The sequence below is a fragment of the Anolis carolinensis genome, chromosome 3 (genome assembly GCF_035594765.1).
Source record: "Anolis carolinensis isolate JA03-04 chromosome 3, rAnoCar3.1.pri, whole genome shotgun sequence".
NCBI lineage: Eukaryota > Metazoa > Chordata > Lepidosauria > Squamata > Dactyloidae > Anolis > Anolis carolinensis.
In genome coordinates, this window is record NC_085843.1 from 164,762,625 (window position 1) to 164,781,260 (window position 18,636).

An 18,636-nucleotide genomic window follows, 5' to 3' on the forward strand; every position below is an offset into this window, starting at 1 on the left:
ACGGCGCTCCATGCAGTCATGCCGGCCACATGACCTTGGAGGTGTCTACTGACAACGCCGGCTCTTCGGCTTAGAAATGGAGATGAGCACCAACCCCCAGAGTCAGACATGACTGAACGTCAGGGGAAACCTTTACCTTTAATATAGCATTATAGAACTCAATGAACTGTACACTGCATACAACTATGGGAACGCATCACACCAATCCACACTGTCCTATCACTATTAATCACATCTTCCAAGACATATTCATGGCCACAGCTATGGATTTGCATGCATCCCTCACTAGCCAACTACTGGTATAACCTCTTGCCAAGAATTCTATTCATAGCATCCCATGAAATTATGTCAATCGTATGAGATACTGCCACCCTCTATAATGATTCACCTACCAAACTTCAAAGATTTTTCATGGTTCAGTGAGACAGTTTTACTTGGCAATAACAGATAGGCCTATTTTTACACACCGATAATTGTTGGGTGGCTTTTAAAGGATCACGTGGAAGGAATTCTTCTTCCACCTTGAATTAATACACCTTGAATTAATAATCTGGATTTTTATAAAATGTCTAATCTATATACTTTTTGAATACGCCTTTGTTTCAGGTCTTTGCATTACAAAACGAATGCTGTACAAACATGCTGGCAGTTCATTCTTTATTAAATAGAAGCATTAAAAGATTTTTGGGGTTGTTGTATGTCTTTCGGGCTGTGTGGCCATGTTCCAGAAGCATTCTCTCCTGACGTTTCGCCCACATCTATGGCAGGCATCCTCAGAGGTTGCCTGCCAACCTCTGAGGATGCCTGCCATAGATGTGGGCGAAACGTCAGGAGAGAATGCTTCTGGAACATGGCCACACAGCCCGAAAGACATACAACAACCCTGTGATCCCGGCCATGAAAGCCTTCGACAACACATTAAAAGATTTTTATTATAATGTTAAGAGCTATTCTTAAAGCATTCCTTCTTTAAACAGGATTTTAGAAGTTGGATGTGCATGAGTGGTTTTTTGTACTGGAAATACCCTTTTGCTGCCAAGGAACATTTATTTTAAACATTACACCATTTCAAATACAGAACACATAGACGTGCTTTTAATCCAGCCTGCCTGCAGTTCTCCAAGGCCACCCACACCACAGCTGAAACTAAAAAACATCAAAATATCCCTCTGGTTATTTAATAACACAGACTCCCTGTTGATTATTTTACTAAGTTCTCCACTGCAACTTCAGGCAGTGGTTCCCAACAACATGCACTACCCAGACCAACAGGTCTTACCCATTAGGAAATGCTAGCAGTATGTGTGGGACTTGGCAGGCAGCATAGTTTTTGGTTTGTATAAGCCTCGTGTGAAACTTTTCATCTGTCTCCTTCAGATTCCTCTTTGATCTGGTGTAATGTTTAAGGGCCGAGATAGCAAGTGATCAGGCATGAAGTTTATTAGCTTCAATTACTACAACAACCACGCCCTTCCATAAAAAGCAGAGCTGAGAAGCATACAGAGTGAGAGAGCATTTCCATGAGACTTTCAGCAGTAGAACATTATTTCAAACGGCCAAAACAAATATGTTCTATCCTTTGCTTTCACACAGAGAAAAGCACACCACAAATTTGGCAGAAATGGCAGGGATAAGCTGCTAGCAAATACTAAGGGGCGAGTAGCTAGAGCTGAAGAACTTGTCCCCACATGCTGCAAAGAAAATGTGGAAAGGTGAGGCTTGCAGGAGCATGCAAAACCCCAGGGACATTTGAAACCCAGGAGAAGCTTTTAACAAATGACAAGCAAAAGAGACTTGGAAGTTGATGTCCTGATACAGAAATGACTTCTCATGAGCTTCCTGTGGCCAAAAACATGAGGAGTGTGGAAGATCATTTGGAGAAAACCATTCAGAATATTTCAGGGTGTGGAGACTTCAAAGGTGTCTTGCAGGACCAATAGAGCACAATATACCTGGGAGTTATCCATTCATTAAAAGGGTGGTAAAAGACAAGCTAACTAGAGGAGAGAGAAGTTGTGGCGGTTTCAAGTATTAGTTGTCTGCTTCCTTTATGCTGTGTTTTGTTATCCTGCAATATGATGAAATTATTCAGTTGTCAGCTGCTTTGAATTTTCCAAAAGCTACTTAAAACCAAAACGAACTCCACTGTCATTCACCCTGTTTCCTACAGTGATTCCTCCTGCAATTTCCTGGTTATAATATAGTATCTTTTTAAAAACTCCCTTCAGTATGTTTGAATGTAAAAAGTCTTGCCACAAGCATTGCTATGATTATTAAAATATCATAGATGATCAATCTACAATAAGGTATGGCTTAAACTAGAATATGAAATGAAAGCTAATGCACAAAAAAGAATATTTGTTATTTTTTGCCATCAAGTTTTCACTTATGGTAATCCTATCAGTGAGCGACTCCCAACAGTGCCAGTCATTAATTTGTCTGATCATGTCTTGCAACCTCAAGATTGTGGCTTTCATTATTCAATTGATCCACCTGTAGTTCCTACTGACTTCTACTTTACCTAGGACTATCATTTTTCCCAATAATAAGTCTCATATGTCTAACATGCAGCAACCTCAGATAAGTCATTGACATGATCTCCCAGAAATTATTAGAAATGTTTTGGATGAATCCACTGAACCTTATAGCAACAGACATATGTTGTTCTAAAATAATACACCCATATCCTTCATTTAGTTTTTGTTTCCATTCTGCAAATATTGAAGCAAATACATCAGCCGCACAGCTAGTTAGCCAGTGGCCAGTTACTTCCATTGGATAAGTGATTGGTCATGCTTATCGACTCCTGGCTTCTGACACTGTGCTTAAAGAGGACTTGTGGGTCTCCTGTCAGTTTGCACATTTTAAAAAGACTGATTTCGAAGAGTAGAAAGCTTCTTCAAGACCATGTACGTAATTCAATATCTTGCTGATGTGTAAAACTTGTCTGTGTGAGTATCCCAGGTTATATAGGTGTTTCATTAACATTTCATTAATGCTTACCAACCCTCAATCAAACTTCTGAAACTGCTGTTACCTTTAATAGAAGCCGATTCAAATTACAAGACCACTGTTTTGTCTCTTGTACAGTTCTACAATTACTTCAGATTCATGACTACAGAATGTGAAGTATTTGAAACATGCCTACTGTTGTACTACATGCTTTTAAGGAAATCAGTTAAGTATTTAATTGCTTGCTCACATACATAAATGGTCATAATGCCGTGCTTATCTCAGTCAATTTCCTTCAAGCATAGTACCATTGTGACATCAAATCACACATTGCTCTTTTAAACAACCAGAATTTAAAATGTTCAATGTGTCAATAAATAGTAAATGGTGCACTCATGCTCAAAAATACTTAAAAGACTGAGTTCCTTCTGAAATACATATAGAACTAACTAATCCCAATATGTATGTATCACTTATAATTGATAGCCCTGTTCATGGTCTTTGCCCTTTAAAAGTTGATATGCTTTAGTACCAAAACTGAAAGAGTATGAATCAGACTCTACCAAAAGAAGGTCCTTTTTGTTTTTCATTTCACTTTTCTATTTAAGAATACATTTCACAGACACACTTGTGATAGCATTTTTAAGATGCAGCATGTATGTCACTTGGGGAAGGGGGAGCTATGTACTTTAACCATTTTAGAGTTTTGAAATTAATGAAATAAATGTAGTGTTTTGATCGGGCATCTTAGTCCTATGACACACACACACATCATCTAGTATGTACAGGCAGTCCCTAAGTTACAAACATCTGACTTACAAATGTCTCATAGGTAAGAACAGGGATGAGACAAGTGACAGAAATCTATCCCTTGGAAGAGAAATTTACCCCTGAAAGAGTTATCATGGGAAAGGGGTGTCAAATGAAACTATCACCAATCCTTGTTTCCATAACAAGCCAAATTTTTCAAAATCCAACTGTCACAGGGACAGAAAGTGAGGTGAAATCTTCTGAACATGGAGTACAGACAGCAAAACAAATACCACAAGGGTGTTAACCCATCCCCATGCTATTCAAAGTTAATCTATGTATTTGGCTGGAGTTACACTTAAAATTGTACCTGTTCTGACTTACATGCAAATTCAGCTTAAGAACAAACATACAGAACGTATCTTGTTCATAACTTGGGGACTACCTTTATACCTTTTTTCTACACTTTGCAATATGGCAAAATCACTCCAATCTCCCAGAAGTACAGTAGAGTCTCGCTTATCCAATGTTCTGTATTATCCAATGAGGTTTGCCTTTTAGTAGTCAGTGTTTTGTAGTCAATTTTTCAATACATTGCAAAGTTTTGGTGCTAAATTCGTGAATACAGTCATTATTACATAACATTACTGTGTATCGAACTGCTTTTTCTGCCTATTTGTTGTAAAACCTGATGTTTTGATACTTAATTTATAAAATCATAACGTAATTTGATGTTTAATAGGCTTTTCCTTAATCCCTCCTTATTATCCAACATTTTCGCTTATCCAACATTCTGCTGGCCTATTTATGTTGAATATGTGAGACTCTACTATATTTCCTTTCCTCTAGTTAAATAAAAGATGTGCCATAATGGGAAAAATGAATGTTTCTTAAAAAATAGATGTGTCTGCAAGGCGAAACAGTGACCAAGATTCAATGAGATCCACCATAACAAGCATCCAAAACATGAACTTACCTTCACTTATTTACCCAATGAATCTCTGCAAACATATGTATAAATTAAACATTATATATTTTATTTTAAAAGACCATATTGACATTTTTTAAAAAAATGTAAAAATATACACCAATAAGCTTTAATGGGGATAACTTAACCAATGCTCTATCTCCTCAACCATTTTATTTATTATTTACGTATTTGACACATTTATACCCCATTCTTCGGTCAAAAAGGTCCCCAGGCGGCTTATACATCATTAGTCAGTTTTCTGCCCACAGGCTTACAATCTAAATAAGATGTGAAACGTAAGGAGATGGCAGTGGGTGTAGGGATTAAAGTGCTTACTCTTTTTTGTGTCTGAGCCCATGACAGATGCAAAGGTAGTGGGGACTATTTATTACTGCTATTTGTATCCGATCTCACCTCCAACATGCTCAATATAGCATATGTGGTGCTCTGCCCCCACGCTTTATCCTCATCACAATCCTGTGAGATGTAACGGTCAGAAGCAGACCAACTCAAGGTCACTCAGTAAATTCAACAGCTCAGTAGGGAAAAGCAGGTTCTCCCAAGTGTTATTCAACTCCAATCACGAAATCTGATATTTCAACATTTTTAAGGGCAGTGAAATTTTGAAATAATGCACTGAGTAATCCATGCCATTGAGCCTCAACTCACAGTCATCGCTAAGTGACCTGAGTAACTCCTAACCACAACATGCTTTCTTTTTATATATATATTATTACATTACTATTAATTTGTTACAAAGAAAAGAAAAATCTTTACAATTCATATAATTAAGTCTTTTCCTTCCCCCAGTGTTCTACCCGTTGTGCTCCCCATCACCGGAGTCCATTTCTTTATAGTCCAACCAGAACCTCATTTCTTCTGGTGGGGGTTGATTCCCATCTTCTCTCCTTAATGTTTCTTCAATAAATTTCTTCCATATGCTTTCAAAATCATTTTTCTTCCTTAGGCCTTTTTTGACATTTAAATTGCATGTTAACTTATCATTTATTGCTAATTTCCAAATTTCCTTGTACCAATCTTCTATTTTAATTTCCACCTCCCCTTTCCAATTTCTTGCTATTAATAACCTTGCAGCCGTTAGCAACATTGTTACCAAATTATTTTCATTTTCTTTCCATTCCTCTGTATTATAAATAGATAATAGTATAGTCGCTGGGTTTATATTGATTTTTTTCTTCATGATACTCTCTATTTCTACTATGACCTTTCCCCAAAAACTCTGTACATACTTACATTCCCACCACATATGAATATATGTCCCCCTTTCTTGACAACCCCTCCAACATTTTTCTGAACAACTCTTATCCATATTATGTATCTTTATTGGGGTCAAATACCACTTCCATACTATCTTGTAGTAGTTTTCTTTTATTCTAATTGATAAATTTTTGAGGTGCCTTGCTTTCCATAATTTTGAAATAATGCACTGAGTAATCCATGCCATTAAGCCTCAACTCACAGTCATCGCTAAGTGACCTGAGTAACTCCTAACCACAACATGCTTTCAAACAGAGGGAGGGGAAACTCCCCAGCCGGAAGACATTTGAGTCAGCTGTTGGAGCCCAGCACTCCTCATCTGAGAAGTTAAAAACCGCCAGCTATGCCACATCTTCTTTGTATGTGGCAATGCCTATAAACACACAGAGCTCACCACTAAAAAATCGTCAAGAGGGCTTTTGGCAGAGAGCAGCAGCTGTGCTAGTAGTAACATCTCCAAAAGGCACCAGATATCACCTGATCTTCAGAACAAAGCAGAGCCAGTCTTGTTAGTCTCTGACAGAGTTTGGTTCCAGGAACCCCTGCGGATATCAAAGCCTATGAATATTCAAGTTCCATTAGATATAATGGTGTAGTTAAATGGTGTTCCTTACATAAAATGGCAAAATCAAGGTTAGTTTCTAAATGCCAGGCTGTGGATGGTCGAATCTCTGGATTCAGATTCTATTGATACAGAGGGATGAGTGTACTTGGATGGTGTCAGACTGGTGATAGTAGTATGCGGAAGAATGCCCATATCCTATGAAAGACATTTCAGTTCCTTTTAATGTAGGGTGCCCTGAATTCAAAAATACACGAGTCAGTCTGTGTGGCTTTAAGTAGAAAATAATAGTTCATTCACTTTAGTTCAATAATGATGCAAAGCAAATCAGAATAGTGGATCTCACCAAAGTGTAACAAATATTTTCTTCAGTGAGTCTTTGTTCTTCTACAACAAGAAATAAATGTCATAAATAGTTCAGTTTCTGTCTACTTTGTTGAAAATAAGATGTCTTTGACTTGCTGTGCAGACAAGCAATCTTTCTTGGCGTTCAGCTTCTGTTTCCAGCTTCCGAATGTTGCATGTCAGCTCCCAGCAAAAAAGCAGCCATCTCCTATGAGCTACCAGCTCCAATCTATGCTAAGCTAAGAAGAGCTAAAAACCACAAACTTAATGCTTTGTTTTATACAGAAGCAGATAACACACCCAACTGAGCCACAACTGCTGCTTTACTGCTATAAGAAAATGTTTCAGATCCTTGCTATTACCTAACAAAAGCCTATAGTTAACAACATATGGGAGATCAACAATTAATACCAAGTGCTATATTTCAGATCAAAGAACTAGAAATGCCCATCTCTGAGTATTCCTTGCCTAAGAGTGAAGCTAAACTGTAGAATGATGGCAGTCTGACACCACTGTAAACTGCCACAGTTCAATGATCATTACTTTAACAGGACATGAGAGAAGCCTCCCACATGTTAGTAAAACATTAAAAAATATACGGGCATCCCCTGGGCAATGTCCTTGCAGATGACCAATTTCCTCACGGCAGAAGCGACTTGTAGTTTCTCAAATCACTCCTTACATTTAAAAAAAAAAAGTTTAACAAGGTCTTTAGATTTTTCTGCCGAAAGGCTGCTGGTGCCTCACCAAACTATAACTCCCATGATTCCATAGAATTGAGCCAAGGCAATTAAAGTGCTGCCAAACAGCATTAAGTGTATAATGTAGATGAACCCAAAGAAAAGCCTGCAAAATTCATGTGGTCTGCCACTCACAACTTTAATTATGACATTTTTATACTGCCTTTCTGAACCCTGAAGGGGACTCAAGGCAGCTTTACACATAGGCAACTATTTGATGCCTTAAAAACTGTGTACAGTTCAAATTGACACGAAAAGAAATTGTAAAATACATTAAAACAATTAAAACATTTAAAACAATACATTCACGATTAATCACATAATCCAAAAGCATAAACCGGGGCCATTTCAAAAGACATTTCACATCGTTCCATATATGTCTATCACACAAGATCTCCAAAGGTTTGGTCACAAGCAGGGCCGTAGCCAGAAAAAAATTTCGGGAGGGGTTTTGAAAATTTGGGGGGGGGGGGGGGTTGAACCCCTAGCACATACCCCTCCCCGCTACAAACCTGTCAATATCTGCTTGAGATAGTGCCTGGAGGGACTCTTAATGTTTTGCATCTCATAGACTTAGCATGGGGATTTGGTTAACCAGTTAAAATTCATGAGTAAACGAGATTTTTTTTATAACTTGAAAAATTTCGGGGGGGGGGGGGTTGAACCCCTAACCCCCCCCCCTCGCTACAGGCCTGGTCACAAGGCCACGTTTTCTGTTGCGTACGGAATATCAGAAGGGAGGGGGCTGATCTAACATCCCTGGGGAGGGAATTCCAAAGCCAAGGGGCCACCATTGAGAAAGCCCTGTCTATTGTCCCTGGCAATAGTGCCTGCGTGGAAGGTGGGACCGAGAGTAGGGCCTCCCCAGATGATCTTAAACTCAGAGGGGGTTTGTAGAGGGAGATACGTACCGACAGGTAAGCTGGGCCAAAACTATGCCCAAACCTTCCTATCTCAGGGAGAGCATCACTTACAAAAGGAAATGCTTGTTTTGGGAGCCCACTTTGGGCGAAAAAGAGGCATATAAGATAAATGAATAAATAGGAATAAAATAAATATAAAGAAGGTAAGTCTTGGGTTTCTTTCCCAAATGGCTGCCCTCCGGATGTAATAAGGTAAGAAAGACAGTAATAATAATAATGTACTGACAACATCTTTATTTTTCTATCCTGCCCCATCTCTGCAAGGGGACTCGGGGCGGGGTTGTTGTATGTCTTTCGGGCTGTGTGGCCATGTTCCAGAAGCATTCTCTCCTGACGTTTCGCCCACATCTATGGCAGGCATCCTCAGAGGTTGTGAGGCTCTGAGGTCGGGGCGGCTCACATTGGGACCAAGTCCAGAATATACAATATAATACAACAGCAGACTACATTTAGATCATATATAAAACATATAAAATCATAAGACATATAAAATACAATAAAATGCATTCGCAACCGACCAATAACCAGGCCCAGTGAGCGTATTCAAGATTGGAGGCAAGGTAATACAAGGAAGGTGCAAACCCTACTCCATGAGCGTGTCCACACAGGTAGAAAAGGTGGCCCAGCACAGGACCGCAACCATTTCAGTGCGCATGCGCTGTGGCACATCGTTGTGTACCTCAACCCACCCCAGAGAGAAGGTAGAAGGTGCTCCAGGACAGGAACAGAACCCTTCCTCCTAGCGCGCATGCGCAGTGTCCCCACACTGTGAGGGCGGAGGGAAGGAGCGGAGAGGGATAATGAGGATACTATTTCGATATCTTCCGAGTCTACCCACTCTCTTTCTACTTACACAACGGCTCGGGAGATGATAGACGACACCATGTTGCGGGTATGCCGTTGTCGCGCTCTTTTCCCTTCGTCCTGCCCAATACAGCCTAGGCCGGCGGCTTCTTCTGAGCCGCCTCACCGACGACTGTGACGCTCCGCCTCCCGCTCTCACCTCCAACCTCATAATAGGCGGAGGCCACGCCCACCCGCTCTCTGATTGGTCCGCCGCCCCGCGGCCGCATCCCCCCGCCGCCTGCCGTCGAGCTGAGCGGAGCAAGAGCGCATGCGTCGCGCTTCTGGTCGGCGAGGAGAGGATGGGTATGTAAGGAGCGGCGGCGGTTATGCGCAGGCGTGGTCTGTCCCCCTCCCCATATATCCCCGGCTATAGGGTGGCGGCTGGTGGATGGGCTAAAGCCCCGGCCCCGATGGAGCAGGAAGGCAGGGATTTATTCCTTGTGGCTTTGTTGTTGCCCTGGTTGGTTTTCGGGCACCGCACTAGGTGCCAGTCTGCAAAGGAGCCCGAGCTTCGCCATACTTTCCTTGCAAAGAGTTCCCATTCTTGTCGGCTGGGGAAACCGGGGGGGGGGGGGGGGGCACCGGTTCCCTTGGGAGTGGCAAGGAAAGCTGGGAAATGGCTTTGGTTGGAACCGCTTTCGTTTATGCACTGTTTCCTTACCGATCCCCGCCCTTTAGGCGTTTTATTTATTGGTTTGCATTTGTTCCTTAGAGGGGTGGCGGGATTGTTTCCAATATATGGCCTGGGATCATCAAATATGCCTCCCACCCATATACACATATATACACACACACACACATACAAATGGTTTGCACTTTTAACATGCTCAGAAGGAATTCAGGCCTGTCGCTTGGGTGGGGAAATGGGCGTAGGGAAGAAAGGGAAGGTCTGGAGGTGGGGAAACCAGGCCAGAGCAAACAACAGAGTGCATCAGCTGACCTTGCAGGTCTTTGAAATAGGCTTCTGGGTAGAAATCTTCCTTATCCCCCCCCCCCCGTGTTGATCATTGTCCCACAAAGAGAGCATCCACACTGCAGATTTAATGCAGTTTGACACCACCTTGCTTGCTCAATGCTATGTAATCCTGGGAGTTGCAGTTTAGCCTTGCCGAAGGCTTTCATGGCCAGAATCACTGGGTTTTTCTGCATTTTCCGGGCTGTATGGCCATGCTTACTTTTTTTATTTTATTTGCTCTCTTTCAACCCCGCCTTTCTTCAGGCGGCTTACATGGAGGCAATTGTTCAATACCTTAAAATGTACAATGCAAACCTTAAAATTAAATTGCATTAAAACTGTCATTAAACATTTAAAAACATTGTTAAACATAATAATGCCTGCCATAGAAGTGGGCGAAACGTCAGGAGAGAGTGCTTCTGGAACATGGCCATAACAGCCCGGAAAATGCACAGCAACCCAGTCTTTCGCTTTCTTTGTGAAAGAGTGCTGATGCCTCACCAAACGACAAGTCCTATGATTCTGTACTACTGAGCCATTGCCATGAAAGTGGTGCCAAACTGCATTAATTCTACAGTTCAGATGCACCAGTAGGCATTAGTCTATAAAAGGAAGCTTCATATGTTCACTTATGGAATATAATGTATCCCCCCTACCCTGACACTAAAATTAGACCCTGTTTTTGGTTGTAGTTTACAGGGAAATTGTGGCAGCTGGAAGTTTTTAGGTTCATGTTCTCCTTAATCTGAATTACACTGTTGTTCTCAACCTGGGGTCCGCAAATGTTTTGGCCTTCAACTCCCAGAAATCTGGCTGGGATTTCTGGGAGTTGGAGGCCAAAAACATCTCGGGACCCCAGGTTGAGAACCACTGCCTTAATCTGAATTACATTGTTGTTATGTTAGTACATTTTCCAGAAAACAGTACTATTCCAAGCTATGCTCCTCTCTCATGTCATTTATTTCAAAGGCTTTACCAATGATATAGGGCTCTTCTGCACAACCGTATAAAATCCAGATTATCTTCTTTAACCTAGATTATACGAGGCCCCATCTACACTGCCAGATAAAATCCAGATTATCTGATTTGAACTGGATTATATGGCAGACTGGTGCCTCTTCTACACTACCATATAGTCCAGATTATCAAAACAGATAATTCACATTATCTGCTTTGAACTGGGTTAGCTGAGTCAACACTGCCATATAATCCAGTTCAAAGCAGATAATCTGGATTTTATCTGACCGTGTAGATGGGGCCATATACAGGTTGAGCCTCCTTTGTGCAGAAATCCAAAATCCCAAGCTGTCCACCTAAGTGGCCGAGTCAATGACACCTTTGATTTCTGATGGTTCAGTGTGCATAAATATTGTTTCATGCTTTATTGAATATATACTGTGTGCAAAATTCAGGGAAGATGTAGATGAAACATAAATGAATTTCACGTTTAGACTTCGGCCCCTTCTCCAAGATATCAGGTATCTTAAATGCAGGTATTCTTATATCCCCCAAAATATCCAAAATACTTTTAGGCCCCTTCTACACTGCTATATATAATCCACTTCAAAGCAGATAATGTAGATTATCCGCTTTGATAATCTGAATTATTTAGCAGTGTAAAAGGGACCTCTGTGCTCTCTTTGGATAGTAACCTGTATTGCTTCCATTAAAATGGCTTTACAGGGCTATGTTCATTAGTTGGTAATAGTCATCATTATGTAATGCAAAAATATAGGATGCCAAGCATTTCCCTGCCATTTCCATTCAGCTAAGTGAGATCCTGGACTTGTGATTCAAAATCTGGTTATTGAAGCAGGGACGGTAGATCTGAATATCAGAATGAAGGGATCAAAGAATGCAGTGCCTCGCCCATAGGATGCACTACCCTGCTTTTCCTTTTCCTCTATTTGTATGTTTTGGCCATAGTCTGTTTTTGATTTTGGTCTTTCTGGGGCCAGGTATAGTTACTTTCACTATCACTGCTTGAATTAAGAGTTGGTATAAAATCTTTCCAAGCAACCCCTTTGGGATATTGGCAGTGAAAGCTGGAGGAGAAATCAAATCCAATCGCTTGGTTGATGAAAGCATATCTATCAGCAGAACCAATTGGCTTTCTCTGATGAAATCCCAATGTGTGACCCTTCCCATATCTTCCACATCAGGTTGAGAGGAGGATAGAGTTGCGTAAAGAAGGAGAAGTAGGTCGGCCTGAGATTTTGAAGGTTTTTCATGCACTAATAATTCAGGGGGGTTGGGGAGTATGTATGTGCTTTCAAGTCCTTCATATATTTCATAGGATATCATAGGGATGCTCAAATGTGATTCTTTCCACTGAAACATAGCCTATAGCTTTACAGTGCACCAGTTTTGAGAGTTTTGAGACCTCTTAATGCTTGCTACTGGACATCATTCCTTCTTCCACAAGTCCTAATGCAGAGGAATTAAGAACCACTGGAGGCCAACAAGTCTGTAATCTCTACATTCTCATGCCATATTGCTATAAGAAAAATCTGCATTTATGGTAAATGACTGTGAAGTTTTATCTCCCAGCAATGAGAAAACATCTCATAATGTACTAACCCATGATCAGTTATGAAATTGTAAGTCTTGATCTGCTGCAACAATGTCTTAATGTCAATACAGAAATCATTTTCTTCTCTTGATTAAGAGGTTTCCATATGTCCAATTTTCAAATTTTTTAATAATGAATGCTTTGTGTTATTGTGTAATACACATATTTCTGACATGTGGGCAAGTTCACTAGCATTTTTGAGAATTCTTCCTATGCATTGTAGGTTCCAGGTCCCTCTTGCTGGCAGAGATTTCTTCATTTTTCTGCAAGCAGCTCATTTAGATTGCAAATGTTGATGTGTCTGGGTACGTTAGGGCCGGGTGGGTAAGCAACACCCATACTGATTTCTGTTTGTGTAATACCTGTGCAAATTGCAGTGTCACTAATCACAGTGTTCCAGCTTGTTGCCCTGATTAGATAGCAAATTGCTTGCTGTTTAAATCTGGTGAATTGGATTTTCACTTGGGAAACAGATCAGTGAGTCCAAAAATAAAAGCGAAATCAACTGTCCTTGAGGGAGAAGACTTGCTGAATAGCTGAAGTGTGAATTTTTTTTACTAAAAACATTGAATCGTGATTTTTTTTAAAATCTTCTTAAGTATTTGTGTATCCTTTCTATCTCAATGTGACGTTCTAAATTAGCCATCTAATGTCAGTAATTGAGGGGCAAAAGGCAAACAAATTGAAGCTTAACCCATTCAAGACCAGAGATACTATTTCCAGTTATTAGGCAGTATAAGGAATAGGGGTATTTAGCCTGTATTGAGTGGCACTACATTCCCCTCGGAAAGTCTGAACTGCAGATTGGGTGTCCTCCCTGTATCTGACCTAACTTTGATGGTTAGTATTGTTGGTGCATCAGGAATGTTTGCACAGTTTAGACAAGTGTGTTAAATTCACCAGTTCCTGGAAATGTGAAGTCTAGCTATGATGGCATATGCCATAGTTGCATCCCATGTGGGCATACTACACTCTGGGTGAAGCTGATTTTGAACTGGGTGATATCTGATTTTGCAGATATTGAAGCTGATTTCTTTGTAAGTATTATAATGGTCAAAAATCTCGGGCCAAGCCGACTAAGACCAGTAATAGGGAACACATGACTCCTTTGTTCTGTCACATCATTGTCTACTGTTTCATCACACAATTCAAAGTACAGTTAGTAATATATAAAGCCCTGTAAGACCTGGTGCCAAGTTATTTGAACGATTATATTCTTCCAGCTCTTAGGATTCTTGGGAAACAGGCCCTTTACTCATTTCTTCTATATGGGAAGACTATCAGGGGGGTTGGGAATTTACTTGCAGCCTCCATCTTGTACTCATCAGCAAAGACAAATTAGTGCTGTCCTCCAGTATCCTTTGAAGCCTTCTTAGTTGGCATCCATAACTACATCTTGTGACACTGATGACCATAATTCAACTATGTGCAATTGACGAACTTCACACACCCTTTTCCTTGGTTGCTTATTTTAATATTTTCTACAGTGGGAAGCCAGCTGGCTCTGTTTTTTTTATTTTATTTGGACTAGTTTTTAGCATTCGAGTCATTGCTCAGATAATATTGGTTTTAATCTGGTGAATGCTAATTTTCCCCATTCTGGCCAATATGTTTTATGGTTATTTGTTCAGTTTTAATGTTAAAATTACAAGTTTATTGCTCACACATTTATTTCTTGATTACCCTTCTTCAGCATTAATGTTAATGGAAACATGGGATATAAATTTACTAAGTAAATTGGCACTGAACAAAACATGTTGCCATATGGATGCTTGCATATAAAAGGTGCCGTAACAGAACATCAGCTACACTCCTCTTAGCTGTTCTGGATCTAACAGAATATCAGCTACTCTTAGCTATTTTAACTGTATGTTTTGGCAGCTGGCAAAGTGTTGGCTTGCTCCTGCCCCTGTCCATATAAGGATGGAGACTGGAGCACATATGTAAACAGCTGGAAAATGTAATTGCTCTAAGAAATGTGGCAAAGTTTGTGGGAGGTAGAACCCCACCCAAAGCTTAGTGATTGGAGCAGTGGGAGCTGAGAAAGCAGGGTGGCCAAATCAAACCAAAGGGCTATTGAGTCCAGTTTTCTGTTTTCCAAGTGGCATTGGACATGCCTATGGACATTCAACAAGCTGAACATACAGGCAAGAGTACTTTTCAGGTTGTGTTGTCTCATAGCTGTTATTCAGTTGCATTCAGTCTCTGATCTAAAGGTAATATGACAAATAGACAGGCACTGTATATACCAGTGGTTCTCAACCTGTGGGTTCCCATGTGTTTTGGCCTGCAACTCCCAGAAATCTCAGCCAGTTTACCAGCTGTTTGAATTTCTGGGAGTTGAAGGCCAAAATATCTGGGAACCCAAGATTGAGAACCACTGGTATATACTAAGGTACAAGTTAACCCTGTGCATATGTTGAGGCAGGGTTTCAGGACCAAAATTATTGGTTATGATCTGACCCATGGATAAGTCAAGGGTCACTCCATAGCAGTGGTTCTCAACCTGTATGTCCCCAGCTATTTTGCCCTACAACTCCCAGAAATCCCATCCAGTTTACCAGCTTTTAGGATTTCTCAGAGTTGAAGGCCAAAACATCTGGAGACCCACAAGTCGAGAACCACTGCTCAACAGAAAGGGGAAAGCACCAAAGTTGCCCTAGCTTCCCCTGTACTCCTCCACCATTTTCCCCGCCAAGACATTCAAAAGGGCCAGTAATGGTGCAACGGCAGAGAGAAAAGAGGAGGTTGGTGCTTCTTTTAGTGTCTCCTTGGCCCCTTCTACACAGCTGTATAAAATGTACATTGAACTGGATTATATGGCAGTGTGGAGATATTGCAGATATTGTGGATTATCTGCCTTGATATTCTGTGTTATATGGCTGTGTGAAAGGGTTCCTAGGGCCCAGAATATTAAGGCAGAAAATCCCACATTACCTGAGTGTGGACTCAGATAACCCAGTTCAAAGGAGATATTGTGAGGTTTTCTGCCTTGATATTCTGGGATATAGGGCTGTGTGGAATGGCCCCAAGTCTTTTGCAACTCTATTCAAAGAAAGGGATGGTCCTTTTTAAATTACAGTTAAGGCATTACACTCACATTGACCCATGGATAAGTCAATCCAGGTTTTGGGGGTTTATTTTATTTTGGTCAGATTAGGGTAACAAGGAGTTGTGGGACCATTTTAAGTTTGGTATTGTGTTGCAGAATTATTGAGTATCTGCTACATGCCACAGCATGGAGAAGTTGCTTTGCGGACTAACTCTGCTGTGAAGCTTGTAATGTCTTCCTTCTGCTCTAGCTATAAGATTGTGAAGAGAGTGCTGCAGAAGCAAAATATCAATACAGTATCTAGTACTGATTCGCTTTCCCAATTGAAATTGAACCTTCTGTTTCTCAATAGATACTGAATTTCCTCCTGCTCATGGAGGAAGGTGAGTGAAAGAACACCACTATATGCCTTGCTTTGAAAGTTTTTGGTCTTGTTGGAATTACTTTGCAATGTCAGTATATTCTCTAGTTCCCTGGCCTGGGTGTTTTCACTTGCATGCAAGCCGTTACTCACAGAGAAATATATCCTTATATAAAAGGGCTGCCCTTTATGGAAACCAGCCCAGAAGATTTAGCTTTTGCCTGCATTGCCATGGTAACAGGAGCCTTGGCGGAAAGCTGCATTTACATTTAAAGAGACATTTGTAAAGGTAAACACCAAATGGCAATTAGGTGTCATTTTTATTAGCACTGATCCTGTCATATTTCCTCGAATATAGGCACTGTAGCAAAAGCTGGTAAATTTATCAAACTGAGGAATAGAAAATGACAACTGAAAAGCATGCAGCTGCAATTCATTTGAAATATAATAATCGAGGACTACCTCAGTTTGAAAAACGGAATGTGAGTAATTACTGCCTACATTTATACCTCTAAAACAAATCTGGCATTTGTTGTTCTAAGGAAAATGGTAATAAATGAAGGTATGAAGCCACAATCATATGGATTCCCTTTAAAAAAGTTGTCTAAAGTCCATTTCAAATGATATTTAGTGTTTCTTAAAATAGAGGGGAGGGAACATCAGTAGAGGATGTACAAACAGTTGTGTGCTGCCTTATGGGTAATAGGCTTGCAAACAGGGCTCAGGGTTTTTCAGTCTCAATCAGCTTTGGGGCTCTTGCACAGTGTGTATTTAGCAGAAATCTGGCTTGTAACACTTTTGCACCAATTCATGTGCCTGCCCAATTCCTTATGCATCATGGATACTAAACCTCTTATGTGTCTGTAAGTGCCTGGTTTGGATCTGCCCTAGTTTATTTTTAACCATCACCTGCTGTACCGCTTTTGGTATCAAAACATTGTAGTACATTCAATGTTGGGACAGGGAGCCTATAGCTTTCCAGAAATAATTGGTCTGTAAATCACATCAGCATAACTAGAGGGGAGGTTGCACAGTCCAACTGTTGGGAATCTGTGAGCAGTTAGATTCAAAAATAACTCTCTCTTGGGGTGATTTCACCAAAAATATAGCAGAGTGCTAGCAGCACACTTCACAACCAGCAGTAATGTACGTGTTGTGAGCAGGGATAAGCCTCTGTTGCTTAGGATGGCACAGGACTGCAGAGCCAAAAATATAAGTTCAAATGTATTTATTGAAGTAAAAGAAATACATTCTGGATAGGAAAGTTCTTGGAGCTAACTAACTTTCTAAATCTCATATTCTAAGGAAGGTAAAAGGTAAAGATATCAAAAAATGTATGCATGCAGCTACATCTTGCCTGGAGAATGGCAAGATGCGTCCTCACAGGAGGAGACAAAAGGCAGAAGAGAAGGAAAATAGAGGCCGACCATATGGTCAAAGCCTAGGCCCAAACATGTTGGCAATAGAGAGGAAGTTACCTAATACATCAAAGAAATCACACTGCTACATCAACAAATGGGGGAGGAGATAATAGCAAATAGGAAGAGAGGAGTAGAGACAGAAAGCCCCTTCTAGGAAGGCATCTATAGGAATAGGGAAAGGAATCCCTCACTCTAATCCTGTTTTCCTAGTCTAGCTACTCATTGGGGACCGGAGACTTGTGGAGTCCAGGATGACACCCAACACCAACAATACTTAGAGAACTAATTCTCTCCACTCATTCTATATCTTTTAGCCACATTGTTTAGTTGACTAATTTGTCCTCTACTTCATAAATAAGGGAGTAACAAAACACTGGTTACTAGGGATGCTAATACAATAAGCCACTACAAAATTCAATTGCACTTACGTTTATGGAGCATTTTCAACATTCCTCCTAACAAAAAACCCTTGGAAAAGGGGGAAGCTCCAAACCAAATACATTTCCATCATCTGGGTTGCATCATTGTTGAGAGAAGCCGGTGTTCCTAACTATAGAGAAACTGGGCAAAAGTTGTAGCGAGAGAGAGACAAATTTAACCTTATTCGGTGACACTCTTTTAATATGCTTGCTGGGGAGTAAACCTCATTGAACACAGTGGGATATATATTCAAGTAAATGGGACAATTATTATTTTATGCACCTTGGCAATTTGTCATATGTTCTTAAGCTCTGTTTGTCCACCATGCCTGGCACAAAAATGTAATATACAGGGTGTTTGAAAAAGAACTCCCTAGTTTTAACTTAAAACACATTAAAACTAGGGAGTTCTTTTTCAAACACCCTGTATATATTACCTTATATGCAGTTAATAAAGTCTCTGACGGTGAAGCTCTTTTTTTTACAAAAT

At 40.5% G+C, this 18,636-nt stretch overlaps 2 protein-coding genes across 2 annotated transcripts in view; one reads left to right on the plus strand and one right to left on the minus strand.

Moving 5' to 3' along the window:
- Positions 1 to 9,522, minus strand: part of reep3 (receptor accessory protein 3) — a 60,550-nt gene extending 51,028 nt beyond the window's left edge. Inside the window, exon 1 of the mRNA XM_062975771.1 lies at positions 9,374 to 9,522. Within this exon, the coding sequence (XP_062831841.1) occupies positions 9,374 to 9,405 (32 nt within the window). The 5' untranslated portion in view covers positions 9,406 to 9,522. The remainder of the gene's footprint in view (positions 1 to 9,373) is intronic.
- Positions 9,523 to 9,609: 87 nt separating this feature from the next.
- The window catches only part of jmjd1c (jumonji domain containing 1C), a 158,339-nt gene continuing 149,312 nt past the window's right edge, over positions 9,610 to 18,636 (plus strand). The window contains exon 1 of the mRNA XM_062975768.1: positions 9,610 to 9,669. The gene's annotated coding sequence lies outside the window, so the exon portion shown is untranslated. The remainder of the gene's footprint in view (positions 9,670 to 18,636) is intronic.